Source organism: Dipodomys ordii, unplaced genomic scaffold (genome assembly GCF_000151885.1).
Source record: "Dipodomys ordii isolate 6190 unplaced genomic scaffold, Dord_2.0 Scaffold20, whole genome shotgun sequence".
Taxonomy (NCBI): domain Eukaryota; kingdom Metazoa; phylum Chordata; class Mammalia; order Rodentia; family Heteromyidae; genus Dipodomys; species Dipodomys ordii.
Genome location: NW_012267236.1, coordinates 20,941,008 through 20,959,200, shown reverse-complemented (window position 1 = coordinate 20,959,200; position 18,193 = coordinate 20,941,008). Strand labels below are relative to the sequence as shown.

Here is an 18,193-nt window from a genome sequence, read left to right as displayed (position 1 = left end):
GGTCTGTGAGCCCTTGGCTCGGCCAATGGCTTGGGCTTCATCAGGCTTTTCCTGCCACCCAGAGCCATGGCCTGGAACTGCACTGCAGCAGCTGTTGAGAGCCTGTGACCTCGATTTCAGTCATTTACCATTCACAATGAACTTCAGGATGATTTTCCATGACAGTGACATCTTTTCTCCACTTACAGTTCCCTTGTTTTCATTTTGTTTTGTTTTTGCCAGTCCCATGGCTTGAACCCAGGGCCTGGGCACTGTCTCTGAACTACTTTTGCTTAAGACTAGTGCTCTACCACTTGAGCCACAGCACCACTTCCGGCTTTTTCTGTTTATGTGGTACTGAGGAATTGAACCCAGAGCTTCATGCATGCTAGGCAAGCACTCTACCACTAAGCCATATTCCCAGCCCACTTCCCTTGTTTTCTTTCATGCTAACATGACAAAAATTTAATGTGCATTTTGCACTGTTTTTTCTATTATCAGACATAAAAGTGAATTTTCTGGCTTAAAGTTACCGAATATTCCATATACTATACACCATACTATAATTACTGAAGGTCTGTGCATTTCTCATTGGACTATATCACAACACTAGAAACAGCAGAACCCAGAAAAGGCATTTCTGAAGTGCCTGCAGAGATAATCACATACTAGGACTTGCCTAACACTGCCCTCTGCCTGTGCATGATCGCATCTGCACAGAAAAACACCTGAAGGGTAACTATGGAACTGTGAATGGGGAAAGGACAGGATTTTTCTTCTTACTTAACCCTCTACTTTGTGCTGTGTAGTATTCCTCCTCTATAGAAGCTAGACAAACAGGAGTTTAAAAAAGAAACAAACAACTGCTTGCTCTACCTGAGTGTTAAAAACCCATCTTACCCATTAACTGAAGTGGTGAATCATGGGCCTACCACGAGATCCTACAGAACTGGAATAGGGCAACTAAAGGAAGAAAGTACCTATGTGTAGTTCTTTAAAGTGGAGTTCTACCACTTGGTGTGTTTTCACAAGCTAGGATGTTATGTAAAACAATTACACCACAACTTCCAATATAAATGTTGAGTTTCGTCCACAGCAATGACTAATTTCATGTTGACACAGCTCCTAAGTCAGATAGCTAATGAACAGTCACACTAAGGACTTATCCCACTTACTCTGAATCTGCTGTGACACTACTCAGGGCGCAATCTAACACACCAACTCTGTTGCGCATTCGCGGGTCCCAGCATTCCACTCGGCCCTAAACAAAACACAATTACAAAAATAACTTCTATTACAAAACTAAGTTTATTAACATTGATTACCTCATGGGAAATGAAATTACACTTGTTACTTTGTAGCTTTTCTGTGTGTGCCAGTATTGAGATTTGAACTCAGGGCTTGGGTGCTATCCTTTAGCTTTATGCTCAAGTCTAGTGCTTTACCACTTAAACCACAGCTCTACTTGCCAATATTTGCTAGTTAACTGGAGATAAAGAATCTCGCCGGGCACTGGTGGCTCACGCCTGAAATCCTAGCTACTCAGGAGGCTGAGATCTGAGGATCAAGGTTCAAAGCCAGCCCTGGCAGGAGAGACCGTGAGACTCCTATCTCCAATAAACCACCAGAAAACCGGAAGTGGCGCTGTAGCTCAAGTGGTAGAGCGCTGGCCTTGAGCTGAAGAGCTGAGGGACAGCGCCCAGGCCCAGAGTTCAAGCCCCATGACCGACAAAAAAAAAAAAAAAAAGAATCTCATACTTTTCTGCCTGGACTGGCTTCTAACTGAAATCCTTAGATCTCAGCTTCTTGAGTAGCTAAGATTACAGGTGTGAACCACCAGTACCTGGTCTTATCTTGTATTTTGTTAGGCACTGTTTACAATGTTTTACTATAAGCTGATTTTCTTTTATAATTAACAAAGGAAAATACTGGCAAGGAAAAGCTCCAAAATATTCCACATGATCCTGACTAGAAGGGACTGAACAACATTGATATAAATGGGACAACTTAAACACAGAAGTATCAAATCAATATCAAATACAATACTGTTGTACTAATAATAAATTTTCTTAATCTGGGCACTGGTGGCTCACCTCTGTAGTCCTAGCTACTCACGAGGCTGAGATCTGAGGATTGCAGTTCAAAGCCAGCCCAGGCAGAAAAGACCTTGTGAGACACTTATCTCCATTAACCAGAAAACATGAAGTAGAGCTGTGACTCAGAGTGGGAGAGTGCTAGCCTAGATCAAAAGAGCTCAGGGACAGCACCCAGGCCCTGAATTCAAGTCCCGCAACTGACAGAAAATGAATAAATAATAATAATTCTCTTAGTGATAATGGTATTATGAATGGATCTACTCAAAATAATAAATTTTCTCAGTAATGATAATGGTATTATAAATGGTTACACTAATAATAATACATTTTCTTAGCAGGAAGTGTGCTGTGGTTATAGTGATAGATCACAAGCCTGTAGGGAAAAAAATGCAAAAAGCAAACAAGAAACCAGTTCTTCATTACCTTCCTGCTCTAAGGAATCAATCACGCCTGTCTCAATAAAAATTCCACGCACTATCAAATGTGAAACATGTATTTAGAAGCAGTATCAGTCTAGGCTTACCTCTATTGTTCCAGTGGCAAATAAGCCATGCGCTGAATTTATGTCACAAACATTATTCTCTCTAAATCAGTAAAGGACAAAAGATTGGTTAGCATCTACTTGTGGGAAAGGAAGTATTTAATAAACTTTCTAGAATAATCAATAAAAATTCTGGAGTGATGAAACACAGACTGTCTCTCATTCATCTGCAAATGAAAAGCAGCAAAGCATGAAGCAATTAGTTGTGTGGCTCATAGCCATCAGAATTTCTTTCTTTTTTTTGGGGGGGGGGATCCGGTCGTGGGGCCTGAACTCTGGGCCTGGGCGCTGTCCTTCAGCTCTTCAGCTCAAGGCTAGCGCTCTAACACTTGAGCCACAGCGCCACTTCTGGCTTTTTTCATTTTACTTATGTGGTGCTGAGGAATCGAACCCAGGGCCTCAGGCATGCAAGGCAAACGCTCTACCACTGAGCCATCTTCCTAGCCCCAGCCATCAGAATTTCTGATCCCAGGTTACACGCTACCTGCCATGTGAAAAACAAGGAAGGCCTTCTTCAGAAATACTATTCCAGCACAATGAGAAAAAAGCATCATTCCACGTTATCCCAAGGCAAGGTCCCATTCTCAGGCTATCTCTGTCATCAGCAGACTTGAGATCCGAGAGGACAACTAAGTCTCATTCCTTTCTTTGTGAGGTGGGAATTTCATCTATGTTATTAGATTACTGTGAGGATTAAAAAACAAAAAAAACCCTCAAAATGTTCTGCAGTGTTCAGAATATAAAAGACACAAAATAAATAGCTGTTGTTATAAACAAATATACAACTAAAGAGCAGATAACCTGTCATACAACAGTATTGTGAAGTTAAAAGGTTTTGTTTGTCAATGTGACAAAAGTATCTTGCTTACTGCTTTTAATAACTATAAGTTCTTCTAAGCTTTAAAAATCCTCTCACAACAGCCAAATTCTCTAGGCTCTGTATGCATCAGAATGAAAGTGATCTAGCCTCCACCCTTGATGAGTTTCATGGCCCATGCAATCCACTCATATGACTGCCCATTTCGTGAAAAGGACAAGCAAGGTACTAGGACCCAGCACAAAATCCACTGTTTCCCATGAGCTTAGATGTGTGAAAGGGCTGAGAATGCCTGGCACGTGTCGAGTGCTCTTGTGATCACTTATGAGAATGATGACGATGACAATGATGATTGATGATGATGGTGGTGGCAACAGGGCTGAGGGCTTGGCTCAGCCAGCAGAGTACCTGCCCTAGCAAGAGTAAGGCCCTGAGTTCAAATCCCAAAACTACCAAAAAAAAATTCCTTTTTGAATAAAAGCTTAAGTATAGCTTATAATGTATAACAATAAGAAAAAAATAATGCCAGGCATCAGTGGCTCACACCTGTAATCCTAGCTACTCAGAAGGTAGAGATCTGACGATTGTAGTTTGAAGCTGAGGCAGGGAAGTTTGTGAGCTTCATTTCTAATTAATCACTAAAAGCCAGAAGTGGAACTGTGGTTCTAGTGGTAGAGTGCTAGTTGTGAGCAGAAAAAAGCCCAAGGACAGAGCCCAGGCCCTGAGTTCAAGCCCCAGGACCATCTAAAAATAAGCAAATTAATTAAAAAACTAAAAAACGGCAGTTTTATTCATTCAATATTTTCTACAGGAAGAAGATGCCATAAAATAAGACCATAAATAAAAATACTGAAAACAACAATAAATTGGGTTTTGAAAAAGTCTGTTCTAGAAGTTTTTTTGGTTTTTTTTTTGGTCGATCATGGGGCCTGAACTCTGGGCCTGGGTGCTGTCCCCCAGCTCTTCAGCTTCAGGCTAGTGCCCTACCACTTGAGCCACAGCACCACTTCTGGCTTTATTCTGCTTATGTGCTGCTGAGGAATCGAACCCAGGGCCTCATGCATGCAAGGCAAGCACTCTACCACTGAGCCAACTTCCCAGCCCCCTTGTTACCGAAATTTTTAAAGTGAGAATTAAAATTCTTAAGGAGCAGCCAGGCACTGGTGGCTCACACCTGTAATCCTAGCTACTCAGGAGGCTGAGATCTAAGGATCGTGGTTCAAAGCCAGCCTGGGCAGGAAAGACTGTGAGACTCTTATCTCCAATAAACCACTCAGAAAAAGCTGGAAGTTGACGCTGTGGCTCAAGTGGTAGAGTGCTTGCCTTGAGCTGAAGAGCTGAGGGACAGTGTCCAGGCCCAGAGTTCAAGTGTCATGACTGACCAAAAAAAAGAAAAGAAAAGAAAAAACCTAAGAAATCAATAGGTCACCTGGTGCTGGTGGCTCACATCTGAAATCCAACTCAGGAGGCTGAGATCTGAGGATTGCAGTTCAAAGCTAGCCCAGGCAGGAAAGTCCTTGAGACTCTTATCTCCAATTAATTACCAGAAAATTGGAAGTGGCTCAAAGTGGTAAAACACTACCCTTTAATGAAAAATCTCAGGGACAGCACCAAGGCCCTGAGTTCAAGCCCCTTGACCAACAAGAACAACAAAAAAAGAAAGAAAGAAAAAGAAATCAACAGGTCTTTCAGTGAGTTTTTAAAGAAATAATCCATTCACTCTTTCACTTATGCTGATGGTAAACTAAGCCCTCATGCACACCAAACAGCACTTTACCACTGAGCACACTTCCAGCCCTGTTTGAAATTTTAACAGTACCTTTTCTTGTAAGCACAGGTTAACTCTTAACATCACTGTCAATGTATTTCGATTCGTGGGGCCTGAACTCTGGGCCTGAGCACTATCCCTGAGCTATTCTGCTCGAGGGTGGCACTCTACCACTTGAGCCACAGTGCCACTTCCGGCTTTTTTCTGCTTATGTGGCGTTGAGGAATTGAACCCAGGGCCTCATGCATGCAAGGCAAGCACTCTACCACTGAGCCACCTTCCCAGCCCTCATTATTCTGGTTTTTTTTTTTTTTTGGGTCCGGTCATGGGGCCTGAACTCTGGGCCTGGACACTGTCCCTCGGCTCTTCAGCTCAAGGCACTCTACCACTTGAGCCACAGCACCACTTCCAGCTTTTTTTCTTTTTGCTTATGTGGTGCGGAGGAATCGAACCCAGAGCCTCAGGCATGCAAGGCAAGCGTTCTACCACTGAGCCACCTTCCTAGCCCCTATTCTGTTTTTTTAATGGTAATCTTTTAACTGCCCAGACTGCTGCTCACATACAATCATATTTTGGGGGGGAGGAGGTGGTTGTTAACGTGGGGCCTGAACTCTGGGCCTGGGCGCTGTCCCTCAGCTCTTCAGCTCAAGGCTAGCACTCTACCACTTGAGCCACAGCACAACTTCCGGCTTTTTTCTTTTTGCTTATGTGGTGCTGAGGAATTGAACCCAGGGCCTCATGCATGCAAGGCAAGTGCTCTACCAATGAGCCACCTTCCCAGCCCCAAATTTTTTGTTTTGTTTTTTGCCAGTACTGGGGTTTAAACTCAGGGTCTCACACTTGCTACGTATGGGCTCCTACCATTTGAGCCACACCTACACTGTTGTTATGTGGTAACAATTTGAACATCTAGCTCCACCTCCTGGCCAAAATAAACAGAGCAGTTTTGCACAATACTTACGCAGCATCAGTTTGTAGAGGATTCAGGTACCGTCCTTGTTCTAAGTTTAATCTATAAACTTCAGAGCTGCAAAGTAACAAAGCCAAAATATGAGAAACTATGAAGAAGTTCTCTTTAAGTGTGAACTTTAAAAATATACAGATGTATGTCATAGTCCCTTTTTAAGATTGATATATAAATCCATTTAAACCTAAAATACATTAGTTATGAATTTTTTCTACATAAATGTACAATAAACCACACACGTGCCAAAGAAATACTATGATGTCTCTAAGCAGGATATTTTAAACTATGGAGAATGCAAGATCCCAAAGTATATTTCATGTACCTATTATGTATGTTAGAAAAGACTAGAAGGACGGTATTTAATAAGGCTTTCCTCTGGGTGGCATAATTATGGGCTTCAATACTGCTCTATGTTTTTTCATTTCTTTTAAATTTTATTATCTTTAAGTAGTTGTACAAAGGATTTGCCATTTAACAAAGCAGTTTATGAATATAGTGTGTCTCTTAATCAGTGTCAACGTTTTCACCCATCCCTCCCAATCCATTCCTTCTACCACTTTTCTTAATGTTGCAGGATATACCCTGAATTCTTGACTGCATTCTCCTCCACCCCTTAATTTTCTAAAATGGTTATGCTGTTTTTACATTTACATAAAAGGCAGCACTTAAAAATAAAATTTCAGGAAGTGGTGCTATGCCTTGAGATCACCTTGAGCTGAAGAGAGCAGGGACAGCGCCCAAGCCCAGAGTTCAAGCCCCACAACCAACAACAACAACAAAAAAAAAAAACAGAATAAAATTTCAGGCTGAACACTGATAGCTCACGCCTATAATCCTAGCTACTCAGGAGGTAGTGATCTGGAGATCCCAATTTGAAGTCAGTCTGGGCAGAAAAGTCTGTGAGACTCAAATCATTAATCACCAAAAAGTCAGAAGTGGAGCTGTGGCTCAAGTGGCAGAGTGCCTTTAGCACCAAAGCTCAGCTGTACACACCTGAATATTTCCCATCATTATTTTTTGGCTTAACCATCTGATATGTAAGCATCATAAACATTTATTTTTGGAGGGGGGGTCCGGTCCTGGGGCCTGAACTCTGGGCCTGGGCGCTGTCCTTCAGCTCTTCAGCTCAAGGCTAGCACTCTACCACTTGAGCCACAGCACCACTTCCAGCTTTTTTCTTTTTGCTTCTGTGGTGCTGAGGAATTGAACCCAGGGCCTCATGCATGCAAGGCAAGCGCTCTATTACTGAACCACCTTCCCAGCCCTAGCATTTTTAATGTTAAAAATATTATGCAAAATAAACAGAATAATGATACCATGGACAATATTATCAGTACATAAAATATTGGACTTTTTCCTGAGAAGGATATACTAGGGTTTAAACTTATAGCCTTGAGCTTGCTAGAGGCACTCTACCACATGAGTCATGCTTCAACCTCTTTTTGTTTTCATAATTTTTCAAATTAGGCCTTGCTTTTTGGTCAGGCCAGCCTTGACCATGATCCTCCTATTTAAGCTTTCCACATAGCTTAAAATGATAAGAGCATGCTACCATGTCCAGCATTTTCTTTTTTTGGGGGGGGGTCATATATTTTAATATATATTTTTATTGTTATTATAAAGGTGATATAAAAGGGGTACAGTTACATAAGTCAGGTAATGAGTACATTAATTTTTGGATAAAATCACCCCTTCCCTTTCTCTTTCCCAGTCTTGTCCAGTTTTCTATTGGTTATTGAAATGAGGTCTGAGGAACCCTTGCTCAGATCCTTGAACCAAGATCTTCCCAATCTCAGCCTCACAAGTAGCTAATGCTTTTCATTTTTTTGGCAGTACCAGGATTTGAACTCAGGGCTATTACTGTTAGGCAGGAACTCTACCACTGAGCCATGCCTCTAGCCCTTTGGATTTTTTTTTTTATTATTCCATGTTTCAAAGTTTTATTTTGTAATAATCATACTTTATCCATCCCAGAGCTTTACATAGAGAAAATATACAAGTAATTTAATAAGTCGGTTATATGTCAGGTAGAAAAGGGAAAGCAAAGCAATTAGATCCAATACCTTGCGCCAACGAAGTACAGGTCACAGGATGGATAGTGATAAGAGAAATCTCTTCCAAACTTTGGTATTCTGGTTTTATAGTAAAATCCTGATTGTGAATGAAATTCAATGTATCTGTCATTATGTAAGAAGACAATCTGAAAATAAAAAGAGAATGTTTGCTAAGGTTTCCAGGTATAGTGTTTATTTCATCATCATTCATTCAACTAGCACAGCAAGAAAACTCTGATCTCTTTCACTTTTCTCTGTCCAAAAACACATGTGTGCTCTCTGTCTACTGGGAGAGATTGACATTCTTCGTTGATTCCTTAATGCCTTCCTGCATCCTGATGGTTTTCCTGCAAACCTGTTTGTTAACTAAGAGAATTAAAACCAGCACTCGTATAACATACAGCACTGTATTGAGACCTCAATAAGCAATTTCCTATTTTACTTATGGATACATTTTAATAATCTCTCAATTTTCAAACAGGTTTTTTTGTTTTGCTTTGTTTTGTTTTTAGCCAGTCGTGGGGCCTGAACTCTGGGCCTGGGTGCTGTCCCTCAGCTCTTCAGCTCAAGGCTAGCTCTATACCCCTTGAGTCATAGCACCATTTTCAGATTTTTTTCTGCTTATGTGGTGCTGAGGAATCAAACCCAGGGCCTCATGCATGCAAGGCAAGCACTCTACCACCGAGCCACCTTTCCAGCCCTTCACACAGGGTTTTTTTTTTGTCGGTCGTGGGGCTTGAACTCTGGGCCTGGGCGCTGTCCTTCAGCTCTTAAGCTCAAGGCGAGCGCTCTACCACTTGAGCTACAGCGCCACTTCCGGTTTTCTGGTGGTTTATTGGAGAGGAGTCTCACGGTCTCTCCTGCCCGGGCTGGCTTTGAACCTCGATCCTCAGATCTCAGCCTCCTGAGTAGCTAGGATTACAGGCATGAGCCATCAGCGCCTGGCTTCACACAGGGTTTTATAAACAACTTGAGTAAATCTGGTTTTAAGGTACTACAAAAGTATCTGGAAAAACCTGTATATGTAATTAAATGCAAATTTATCAACATTTGAGAAAATGTATTTTAAAGTGACATGTCCCCAACACATGATAAATGGCTACTATAGACCAAGAGATAAAATGAACCTGAGTTTCCATGACTAAAGATAATATATAAAAGTATGTCAGCTAAGTAAATTCATTTGTTTCTTCAAGATAACAAGTCCTCATTAAAAAACCATTTTATGGGCTGGGAAGGTGGCTCAGTGGTAGAGTGCTTGCCTTGCATGCATGAGGCCCTGGGTTCGATTCCTCAGCACCACATAAGCAGAAAAAAAAAAAGAAGCTGGAAGTAGCACTGTGGCTCAAGTGATAGAGTACTAGCCTTGAGCTGAAGGGCTGAGGGACGGCGCCTAGGCCCAGAGTTCAGGCCCCACGATTGGACCAAAAAAAAAAAACATTTTATTTGGTTAACTTTATGTTAATAGGTACATAAAAGCATAGGATAACAATGCTAAATAAAAATTTTCATTTTAGGTCTGGGAAGGTGGCTCAGTGGTAGAGCGCTTGCCTTGCATGCCTGAGGTCCTGGGTTCGATTCCTCAGCACCACATAAGCAAAAAGAAAAAAGCCGGAAGTGGCATTGTGGCTCAAATGGTAGAGCTCTAGCCTTGAGCTGAAGAGCTGATGGATAGCGCTCAAGCCCAGAGTTCAGGCCCCACGACCTGACCCCCCCCTCCAAAAAATTTTTTTTCTCATTTAAATTAAGTAAGGACTCTGCTGACAATTTTGTACTGCTGAAAGTAACTGTAAGAACTGAAATTTAGAAATCTGTGTACCTGGGTTCTAAACTGTATCAGCATATAACACAACCTCTTCCTGGATTAAGAAAAGTAAGGCTGGGAATGTGGCTTAGTGTTAGAGTGCTTGCCTAGCATGCATGAAGCCCTGGGTTCAATTCCTCAGTATCATCACATAAACAGAAAAAGCCAGTAAGCTGACCACCAGTGGCCTGTAATCCTAGCTACTCAGGAGGCTGAGATCTGAGGATTGCGGTTCAAAGCCAGACCAGGCAGGAAAGACCATGAGACTCTTATCTCCAATAAACCACTAGAAAACTAGAAGTGGCGCTGTGGCTCAAGTGGTAGAGCACTTGCCTTGAGCTGAAGAGCACAGGAACAGTGCCCAAGCCCAGAGTTCAAGCCCCACGACCAACAAAAAAAAAAGAAAAGAAAAGAAAAAGCCAGTAATGGCACTGTGGCTCAAGTGGTAGAGTGCTAGCCTTGAGATGAAGAGCTGAGGGACAGCGCCCAGGCCCTGAGTTCAAGCCCCAGGACTGACAAAAAAAAAAAGATGACTACTACTAATTCTTAAAAATATAGCTAACGTTTCATGTGTGATAGAGAACTGACTTTCATATTAGAATGACCATAAGCTCCCTCTAACCAATGCTATTCTAGAAGATACATAGCATATGTATAGTATACCAAGCTGAAAACCTATCAGTGGAAAGAACCATTCTTAATATAGCAATGGGAACATCATAAAATATGTATTATAAAAATAAGCTCCATTCATTTCTTGCATAGCAAGCAAAATAAAAGTTTTCATACATACCTTTGAATAGTCATCAGACAAAATTTCAAAGGTGACAACTGAAAAGTAATAAAAGGAAAAAGCAATCATCAATGTTCTTAAGCAAAGATTCTAATTCAACCCAGAAATATTTTACAATTTTTTTCCTTGCCTCACAACAGGAACGTCATACTGCCCTCAAAATACTAACTGAAAAGTTGAATGTTTTCATTTCTCAACACAGATATCTAAAATATTTATACAACTGAAGCAAATTCACAAAATATGACTTCTAATTTTGACACTGTCTTAAGGACAAGTTCAGGGCTGGGAATGTGGCCTAGTGATAGAGTGCTTGCCTCGCATGCATGAAGCCCTGGGTTCAATTCCTCAGTGTCACATCAACAAAAAGCTGGAAATGGTGCTGTGGCTCAGGTGGTAGAATACTAGCCTTGAGCAAAAAGAAGCTCAGGAACAGTGCCCAGGCCCTGAGTTTCAGCCCTAGGACTGCCAAAAAAAGAAAAAAAGATGAAGGACAAGTTCAAAAATAATTTCAGGACTTTCAAGTAAACTCTAAGAATATTTTTTCAAATGTTGATTAAGACAGGCCATGGTAATTTTTTGCCTATTCAGCTTACCTGCCAAACAAAAATGAGTGAAAACAGCTGTTTATTAGGGGTATAAAGTTTCACTGTTTTCAAGAGCAAAGGGTAAGACAAGCCTGGAGAATGTACTCTTCTTAGTGCTATACACTAATTTCTTTTGCCTGAATTCCAAACACAAGGGCAAATGGTAAAAGTTGAACTTCTCATTTTAACTTGCCCTCTGTGCTAGGCAGAATCCTGAGAATGACTCACAGTGACTTCAACCTTTCAGAGCCCCGTTGTGAGAGCATGTGAAGACACTGCTCCTATGTCCATTACATTAAATGGCAAAGGAGAAGTTTGTAATCCTATGAGCTGCTTAAAAGCAACAGAAGTTTCTCCAGCTCAGATAGAGTAGATAGCCTCAAAAAGCCAAGTGGCCCCCTGCTGACAGCCAACAAGCCTAAGATGTCCAAATCCCACAGCCACTACAAACTGAATTCTGCCAACAAACTGCATGAGACTAGAAGCAGGTTCCTGGTCAAACTTATAGACAAGAGCCCCACCAGGCCATAGTGTGTGGTTAGCCTTGAGCATAGCAGAGCACACAGTAGGGCCTATCCAACAGTGAGCTGCTAAATGGATGCTACCTTTCAGACACCATGTTTATACAAATTTATGATTCAATAATAGGACATGGATACACAACTCATTCCAATTTTAAAAAACTAAGGAGAAACATCAAAAGCTATTGTTATGAATTCAAAGTTAGTCTCTTACCTTCTGAATCTAAACATCTCTCAAACTTCAAGGATAATTGATAGGTGTCATAACAACGAACACGGGGTTTATATGTCCCTATTAAAAAATTAATGTAATGTTTAAGTTAAAGATACACTCTTCACAGTTAGTATCTTGCAGCACAGTTGAGCTTATTTTTTGTTCAGAGGTAAGTAGGACTAATTATAACCAAGCCAAAGGACTTTCAAAGCAGTCTCTCTCAAATATCCCAAGGAAAAAAGAGTAGTCATAGAAAATGAGATGTGCAAAAAAAAAAAAAAACCCTAATAATCCTTATAATCTAACAAAAGTAGAGAGAAAACACATGAAATAACTTTTGTTCATCAGAAGGTCAAAGATGAAAAAGAAAGAACATTTATATCTGTGTTGGTGAGAGAGTTAAAATTACTTTTTTTTTTTTTTGGCCAGTCCTGGGGCTTAAACTCAGGGTGTGGGTACTGTCCTGAGCTTGTTTTTGCTCAAGGTTAGTGCTCTATCAGTTGAGCTACAGAGCTACTTCTGGCCTTGTCTGTTTATGTGGTACTGGGCTTCATGCATGCTAAGCAAGCACTCTACTACTAAGCCACATTCCTAGCCCCTAAAATTACTTTTCTATACTGTTGCTCATTAGTATAAATGCATATGACTTCTGCAGATAGTCTGATATGTGAAGAACACTGTATTTATATACCTTGAAGCCAATTTTAATTTATACATATTGGATCTAGAATGTCAAACATAAAAAGAATGTCTGCTGGGGCTGGGAAGGTGGCTCAGTGGTAGAGTGCTTGGCTTGCATGAGGCCCTGGGTTCGATTCCTCAGCACCACATAAGCAGAAAAAGCTGGAAGTGGCGCTTTGGCTCAAGTGGTAGGGCGCTAGCCTTGAGCTGAAGAGCTGAGGGACAGTGCTCAGGCCCAGAGTTCAGGCCCCATGACTGACAAAAAAAAGAATGTCTGCTGAAGCATTTGCTCATAAATAGCTGGAAACCAAAAGCAAGTAAAATGTCCAAAAATAAGGAAAGGCTCAAAAAAACAAGAGTAAGTCCATAAAAGGAAACATTATGGAGGCAGGAACCTATGGCTCCTAGCTACTCAGGAGGCTGAGATCTGAGGGTTGTGGTTCAAAGCCAGCCCAGGTAGGAAAATCTGTGAGATTCTTTTTTTTTTTGTCGGTCATAGGGCTTGAACTCTGGGCCTGGGCACTGTCCCTCAGCTCTTCAGCTCAAGGCTAGTGCTCTACCAGCTGAGCTACAGCACTACTTCCAGTTTTCTGATGGTTTATTGGAGAGAAGAGTTTCACAGACTTTTGTGCCCGGGCTGGCTTTGAACCATGATCCTCAGATCTGAGCCTCCTAAGTAGCTAGGATTACAGGCCTGAGCCACCAGCGCCCGGCTTTGTGAGATTCTTATCTCCAATGAACCACCAGAAAACCAGAAGTGTGCTGTGGCTCAAGTGGTAGAGGACTAGCCTTGAGCTGAAGGACAGTGCCCAGGCCCAGAATTCAAGCCCCAACAACAATAAGGGGCAGGGGGGAGGAGGAGGAGGACGAAGAGGAGGAGGAAGAGGAGGAGGAGGACGAGGAGGAGGAGCAGGAGATTGGCCTTTACTTAAGTAAACATAAAGATGCTGAGAGAAGGTGGCTGGAAAAGGAGTCTAAATACGTTGTTAAACCAGCAAAAAGTTTTATTGCTAAAAATCTATGAATCCATGTTCCATAATTTTTTTTTTTTTGTCAGTCATGGGGATTGAACTCTGGGCTCGGGTGCTGTCCCTGCGCTTTTCAGCTCAAGGCTAGTGCTCTACTGCTTGAGCCATAGCACCACTTCCGGTTTTCTAGTGGTTTATTTTTTTTTGGGGGGGGGGGTCCGGTCGTGGGCCTGAACTCTAGCCTGGGAGCTGTCCCTCAGCTCTTCAGCTTAAGGCTAGCACTACCACTTGAGCCACAGCGCCACTTCCAGCTTTTTTCTTTTTGCTTATGTGGTGCTGAGGAATTGAACCCAGGGCCTCATGCATGCAAGGCAAGTGCTCTACCACTGAGCCACCTTCCCAGCCCTTTCTAGTGGTTTATTGGAGATAAAAGTCTCACAGACTTTCCTGCCCCAGCTGGCTTTGAACCGTAATCCTCTAATCTCAGCCTCCAGAGTAGCTAGGATTACAGGCGTGAGCCACTGGTGCTAGGCCATAAAATTTTAATGACAGAAAAAAATACTAATGTATGATACAGATAATCATGTTGAAAGTGAGCTTTCCTGAAACTCGGTGCTTTTGGCTACTCAGGAAGCTAAGATCTGAGGATCTCAGTTCAAAGCCAGTCCAGGCAGACAAATCAAAGGTACTATTAATCTTCAAGTAAACAGCAAAAAGCAAGTGAGATAGAGCACCAGCTTTGAACAAAAAAGCTAAACAACAGCATGAGGACCTGAGTTCAAGCCCCAGTACTGTCACCAAAAAATCTGACCTTTCCTGGAATCCTTCTTCCCTGATGGTGGAACTGTAAATGGTAACCAATCTGGAAAAAGACCTAGAAGTTTCCTATAAAGGTAAACAGACATCTACTTAACAGCTGAGCAATCCCACTCCTAGATATTTACTGAAGACCAGAGCATAATCCAGTAACCAGACTTAATTGTACATAGTGCTTAATAATAGTCCAATTTTTTTTTTTTGGCCTGTTGTGGGGCCTGAACTCTGGGTCTGGGCGTTGTCTAAGAGCCCAAATTTTAAGATAACCCAAACATCCATTAAATAAAGAATTACAGTTTATACATGATAAGAGTATCATTTTTGTATTTTAAGAAAAAGACATTGATGCCTGAATCTCAAACTGTAGGTGAAAAAGTCTTGTACAAAAGGATACATAGGGGCTGGGAGGGTGGCTCAGTGGTAGAGCGCTTGCCTTACAAGCATGAGGCCCTGGGTCAATTCCTCAGCACCACATAAGCAGAAAAAGCTGGAAGTGGCGCTATGGCTCAACTGGTAGAGTACTAGCCTTGAGCTGAAGAGCTCAGAGTCAGTGCCCACGCCCAGAATTTAGGCCTCAAAAGGGACAAAAAAAGAAAAAAAGGATACATAGGGCTGGGAATGTGGCTCAATGGTAGAGTGCTTGCCTAGCATGTATAAAGTCCTGGGTTCAATTCCTCAGTACCACATAAACAAAAAAAGCCAGAAGTGGTGCTGTGGCTCAAGTGATAGAGCTCTAGCTTTGAGCAAAAGAAGCTCATGTACAGTGCCCAGGCCCTCAGTTAAGCTTTCTGGTAAGGAGAAAAGCCAGTTAATAGCTGTCTCTGGTTGCAGGAACTGCTAAAGAGCATGTGGGAGTTTTCTGGGTGAAAACAAATCTGAAGCTGGGCACTAATCCTATTCAAGAGGCTACAACCTGAGAATTATGGTTATCGCCAGCTTGGGAAGGAAACTTTATGACACTTTTATATCCATAAAATACCCAGAAACAGCTGGGTGCTGGTGACTCACACCTGTAATCCTAGCTATTCAGGAGGCTGAGATCTGAGGATCACAGTTCAAAGCCAGCCTAGATAGGAAAGTCTCTTAAATCCAATAAACCACTCAGAAAACTGGAAGTGGGGCTGTGGCTCAAGTGGTAGAGTGCTAGCCTTGAGCTGAAGAGCTGAGGCACAGCGCCTAGGCCCAGAGTTCAAGCCCCAGAACCGACCAAAAACAAAACAAAACAAAAAAACCTCAGAAATAGCAGGAAGTGGAGCTGTGGCTCAAATATAGAGCACTAGCCTTGAGTAAAAGAAGCTTAGGGACAGCGCCCAGACCCTGAGTTTAAGACCTAGAATAGGCCAAAAAAAAAAGAAGAGAAAAAAGAAATGTTCTGTATTGTGAGAGGAATTTGGGCTACACAAACATGTACGTTTGTTAAAACTATCAAATGAAGCCAGGTATGGTTATGCATGCCAGCAATCCCAGTACTTGGGAAACTGAGGCAGAAAGATCATGTATGTGAGTTCAGCAGGGCCTACGTAGTAAGGTCATATCTCAAAAAAAAAATCAAACAACAAAAAGTTGGTATCTACCATCTTGCTCTTAAATCCATCAGAAAACATCATGTACTGTTGAACAGATGGAAAGAAAGATCAACAGATTATATAATAAAGCAAATATAGTAAACTATGCAGAATCAAGGTGGTAAATAAATGTATAATTTTTTCAGTATTTGTTTACTTTTCAGGATTTGGTTAGAATTTATATAAAATATCAGGGTAGAAGTAATGACCTTTCCCTCCACAGCATTTCTGGCTATGAAATGTATGGAACCATAAGCTAGAAGCACTTACCAGTTGCTAGAATATACTGGCCATCTTTTGACACCTTAATAGTGGTACACACTGTGGGCATTTCAAAATCCTGAATAAGTTCAATTCTCCTGCGGACATCTACAAAGTGAGAAAAAAATAACATGTTTAACATATTTATCACAGAACAAAGCATATCAGTCATAGTAATTACAAACAAGTAATATACATGCAAAAGGCTCCCACGACTTGAGAAAGGTCACAGGTACAGTTCACCCAGTAAGCAGCAAGGTTTGTTTGTTTGTTTCCTATGTTTAGGTTTGGAGAATGTGTTAAAGTTCTGGTTCCCAACCCATGGTATCAGTGGGAGGCAGTAGAATCTTCGAGAGATAGGGCCAAGGGGGAGGTCTTAAGTCATTAGAAGCACGCTCTAAAAGCAAATATGAGATATTGGTTTCTTCCTCTTGTTTCACAGCTGCTAGGTGGTAAGTAGCTCCCTCCACCATGTACTCCTGCCATGTCACAAGCCCGAAAGCAACAGGGCCAAGTGATTATGGATTGAAACTTCTAAAACTGTGAGTCAAATCTTTCCTCTTTAAATTTATCATCTCAGGGTTTTTGATACAGTAATGGAAAGCCAACTAATACAATATTATCTTTTTACTTTTTAAGAACAAAAAATATTCTAGCAAGTACAAAGCCCTGAGTTCAAACCCCAGAACTGTTATAAATAACAAAAGCAATTACAGATCATTGGCAGAAACAGTTCTTCTCAGACTTCTTGTATTCCCACACATCTGGCTGGGTGTATTAAGACTGTAAGGCCCTGGACGTTCTTTTACCTGAACCATTTCTCACTTTAGTTACGCAGTTGCAAACTTTGATGGATGAGCAAGCCTATGGTAAAGAGCAAGCCTGCTTGCTTTGCTTACTGCCTGTTACAAAAGCAGTGGACTTCCTGGGTCAGGGCTCCTCAGCTACAACACAAACCATGGTGAACACAGCAGCTTTCTGGGCATGCTGAGTGTCCCATGAGACTCCAGGAGCAACTGGAACAAATACACTACACTCATGCCATTTATACTATGCCACAAGTAATAAAGTTCTTGTCTTTAACCCAGGAGGCCTTGTTGTCATTCTGAAAAAGTAGAAGTCTAACACATTAGCTGATAACTAAGGTAAAAATCACCATTCCACACCCACCAGGAATATATCAACCACAACAAAAGGGTTCTTAATAAGAAAAAGAGCAAAAGTGCTCATTTCCCACATATTAATTACACTGTATATGATACACACCTCATACATGGTAACACTAGATGTGCGACAGCAACATAACAAGGACAATTAATGTATCTGGAGCAGGAAAAACCAATTAGCACTCACCCACATCCTTCTTCTGCAGCGCTCTCTTCTTTCTGTCAGAAAGCCACTTAAAGAAAACCAAAAGATTTCATTTTGAAACAATTTACCTAAATTATTTTCTGCTTGCAAAAGCACATGCTCATATTACAGAATTCAAGTATAGGAGTAGATAGTAGGGAGGTAAAAATATTCTATGATCTTAACACCACTGCTAAACTACTTTCTGGAGTTCTTTTTTCTTTCATATATTTACATATATTGGACAGTAATTTTTTTTTGTCAGTCGTGGGGCTTGAACTCTGGGCTTAGGTGCTGTCCTTGTGCTCTTCAGCTCAAGGCGAGCGCTCTACCGCTTGAGCCACAGCACCACTTCTGGTTTTCTAGCAGTTCATTGGAGATAAGAGTCTCACGAACTTTCCTGCCTGGACT

The 18,193-nt window shown here is 41.5% G+C and overlaps 1 protein-coding gene across 1 annotated transcript in view; it reads right to left on the bottom strand.

The window, feature by feature from the left end:
- Positions 1-17,827, bottom strand: part of Nol10 (nucleolar protein 10) — an 87,866-nt gene extending 70,039 nt beyond the window's left edge. Inside the window, exons 1-8 of the mRNA XM_013013796.1 lie at positions 17,786-17,827; positions 16,442-16,540; positions 12,142-12,219; positions 10,820-10,857; positions 8,232-8,368; positions 6,163-6,228; positions 2,599-2,659; positions 1,155-1,240 (exon numbers count right to left, since the gene is read on the bottom strand). Coding sequence (XP_012869250.1) covers positions 1,155-1,240; positions 2,599-2,659; positions 6,163-6,228; positions 8,232-8,368; positions 10,820-10,857; positions 12,142-12,219; positions 16,442-16,502 — 527 coding nt within the window. The 5' untranslated portion in view covers positions 16,503-16,540; positions 17,786-17,827. The remainder of the gene's footprint in view (positions 1-1,154; positions 1,241-2,598; positions 2,660-6,162; positions 6,229-8,231; positions 8,369-10,819; positions 10,858-12,141; positions 12,220-16,441; positions 16,541-17,785) is intronic.
- Between the last annotated feature and the right edge of the window lie 366 nt (positions 17,828-18,193).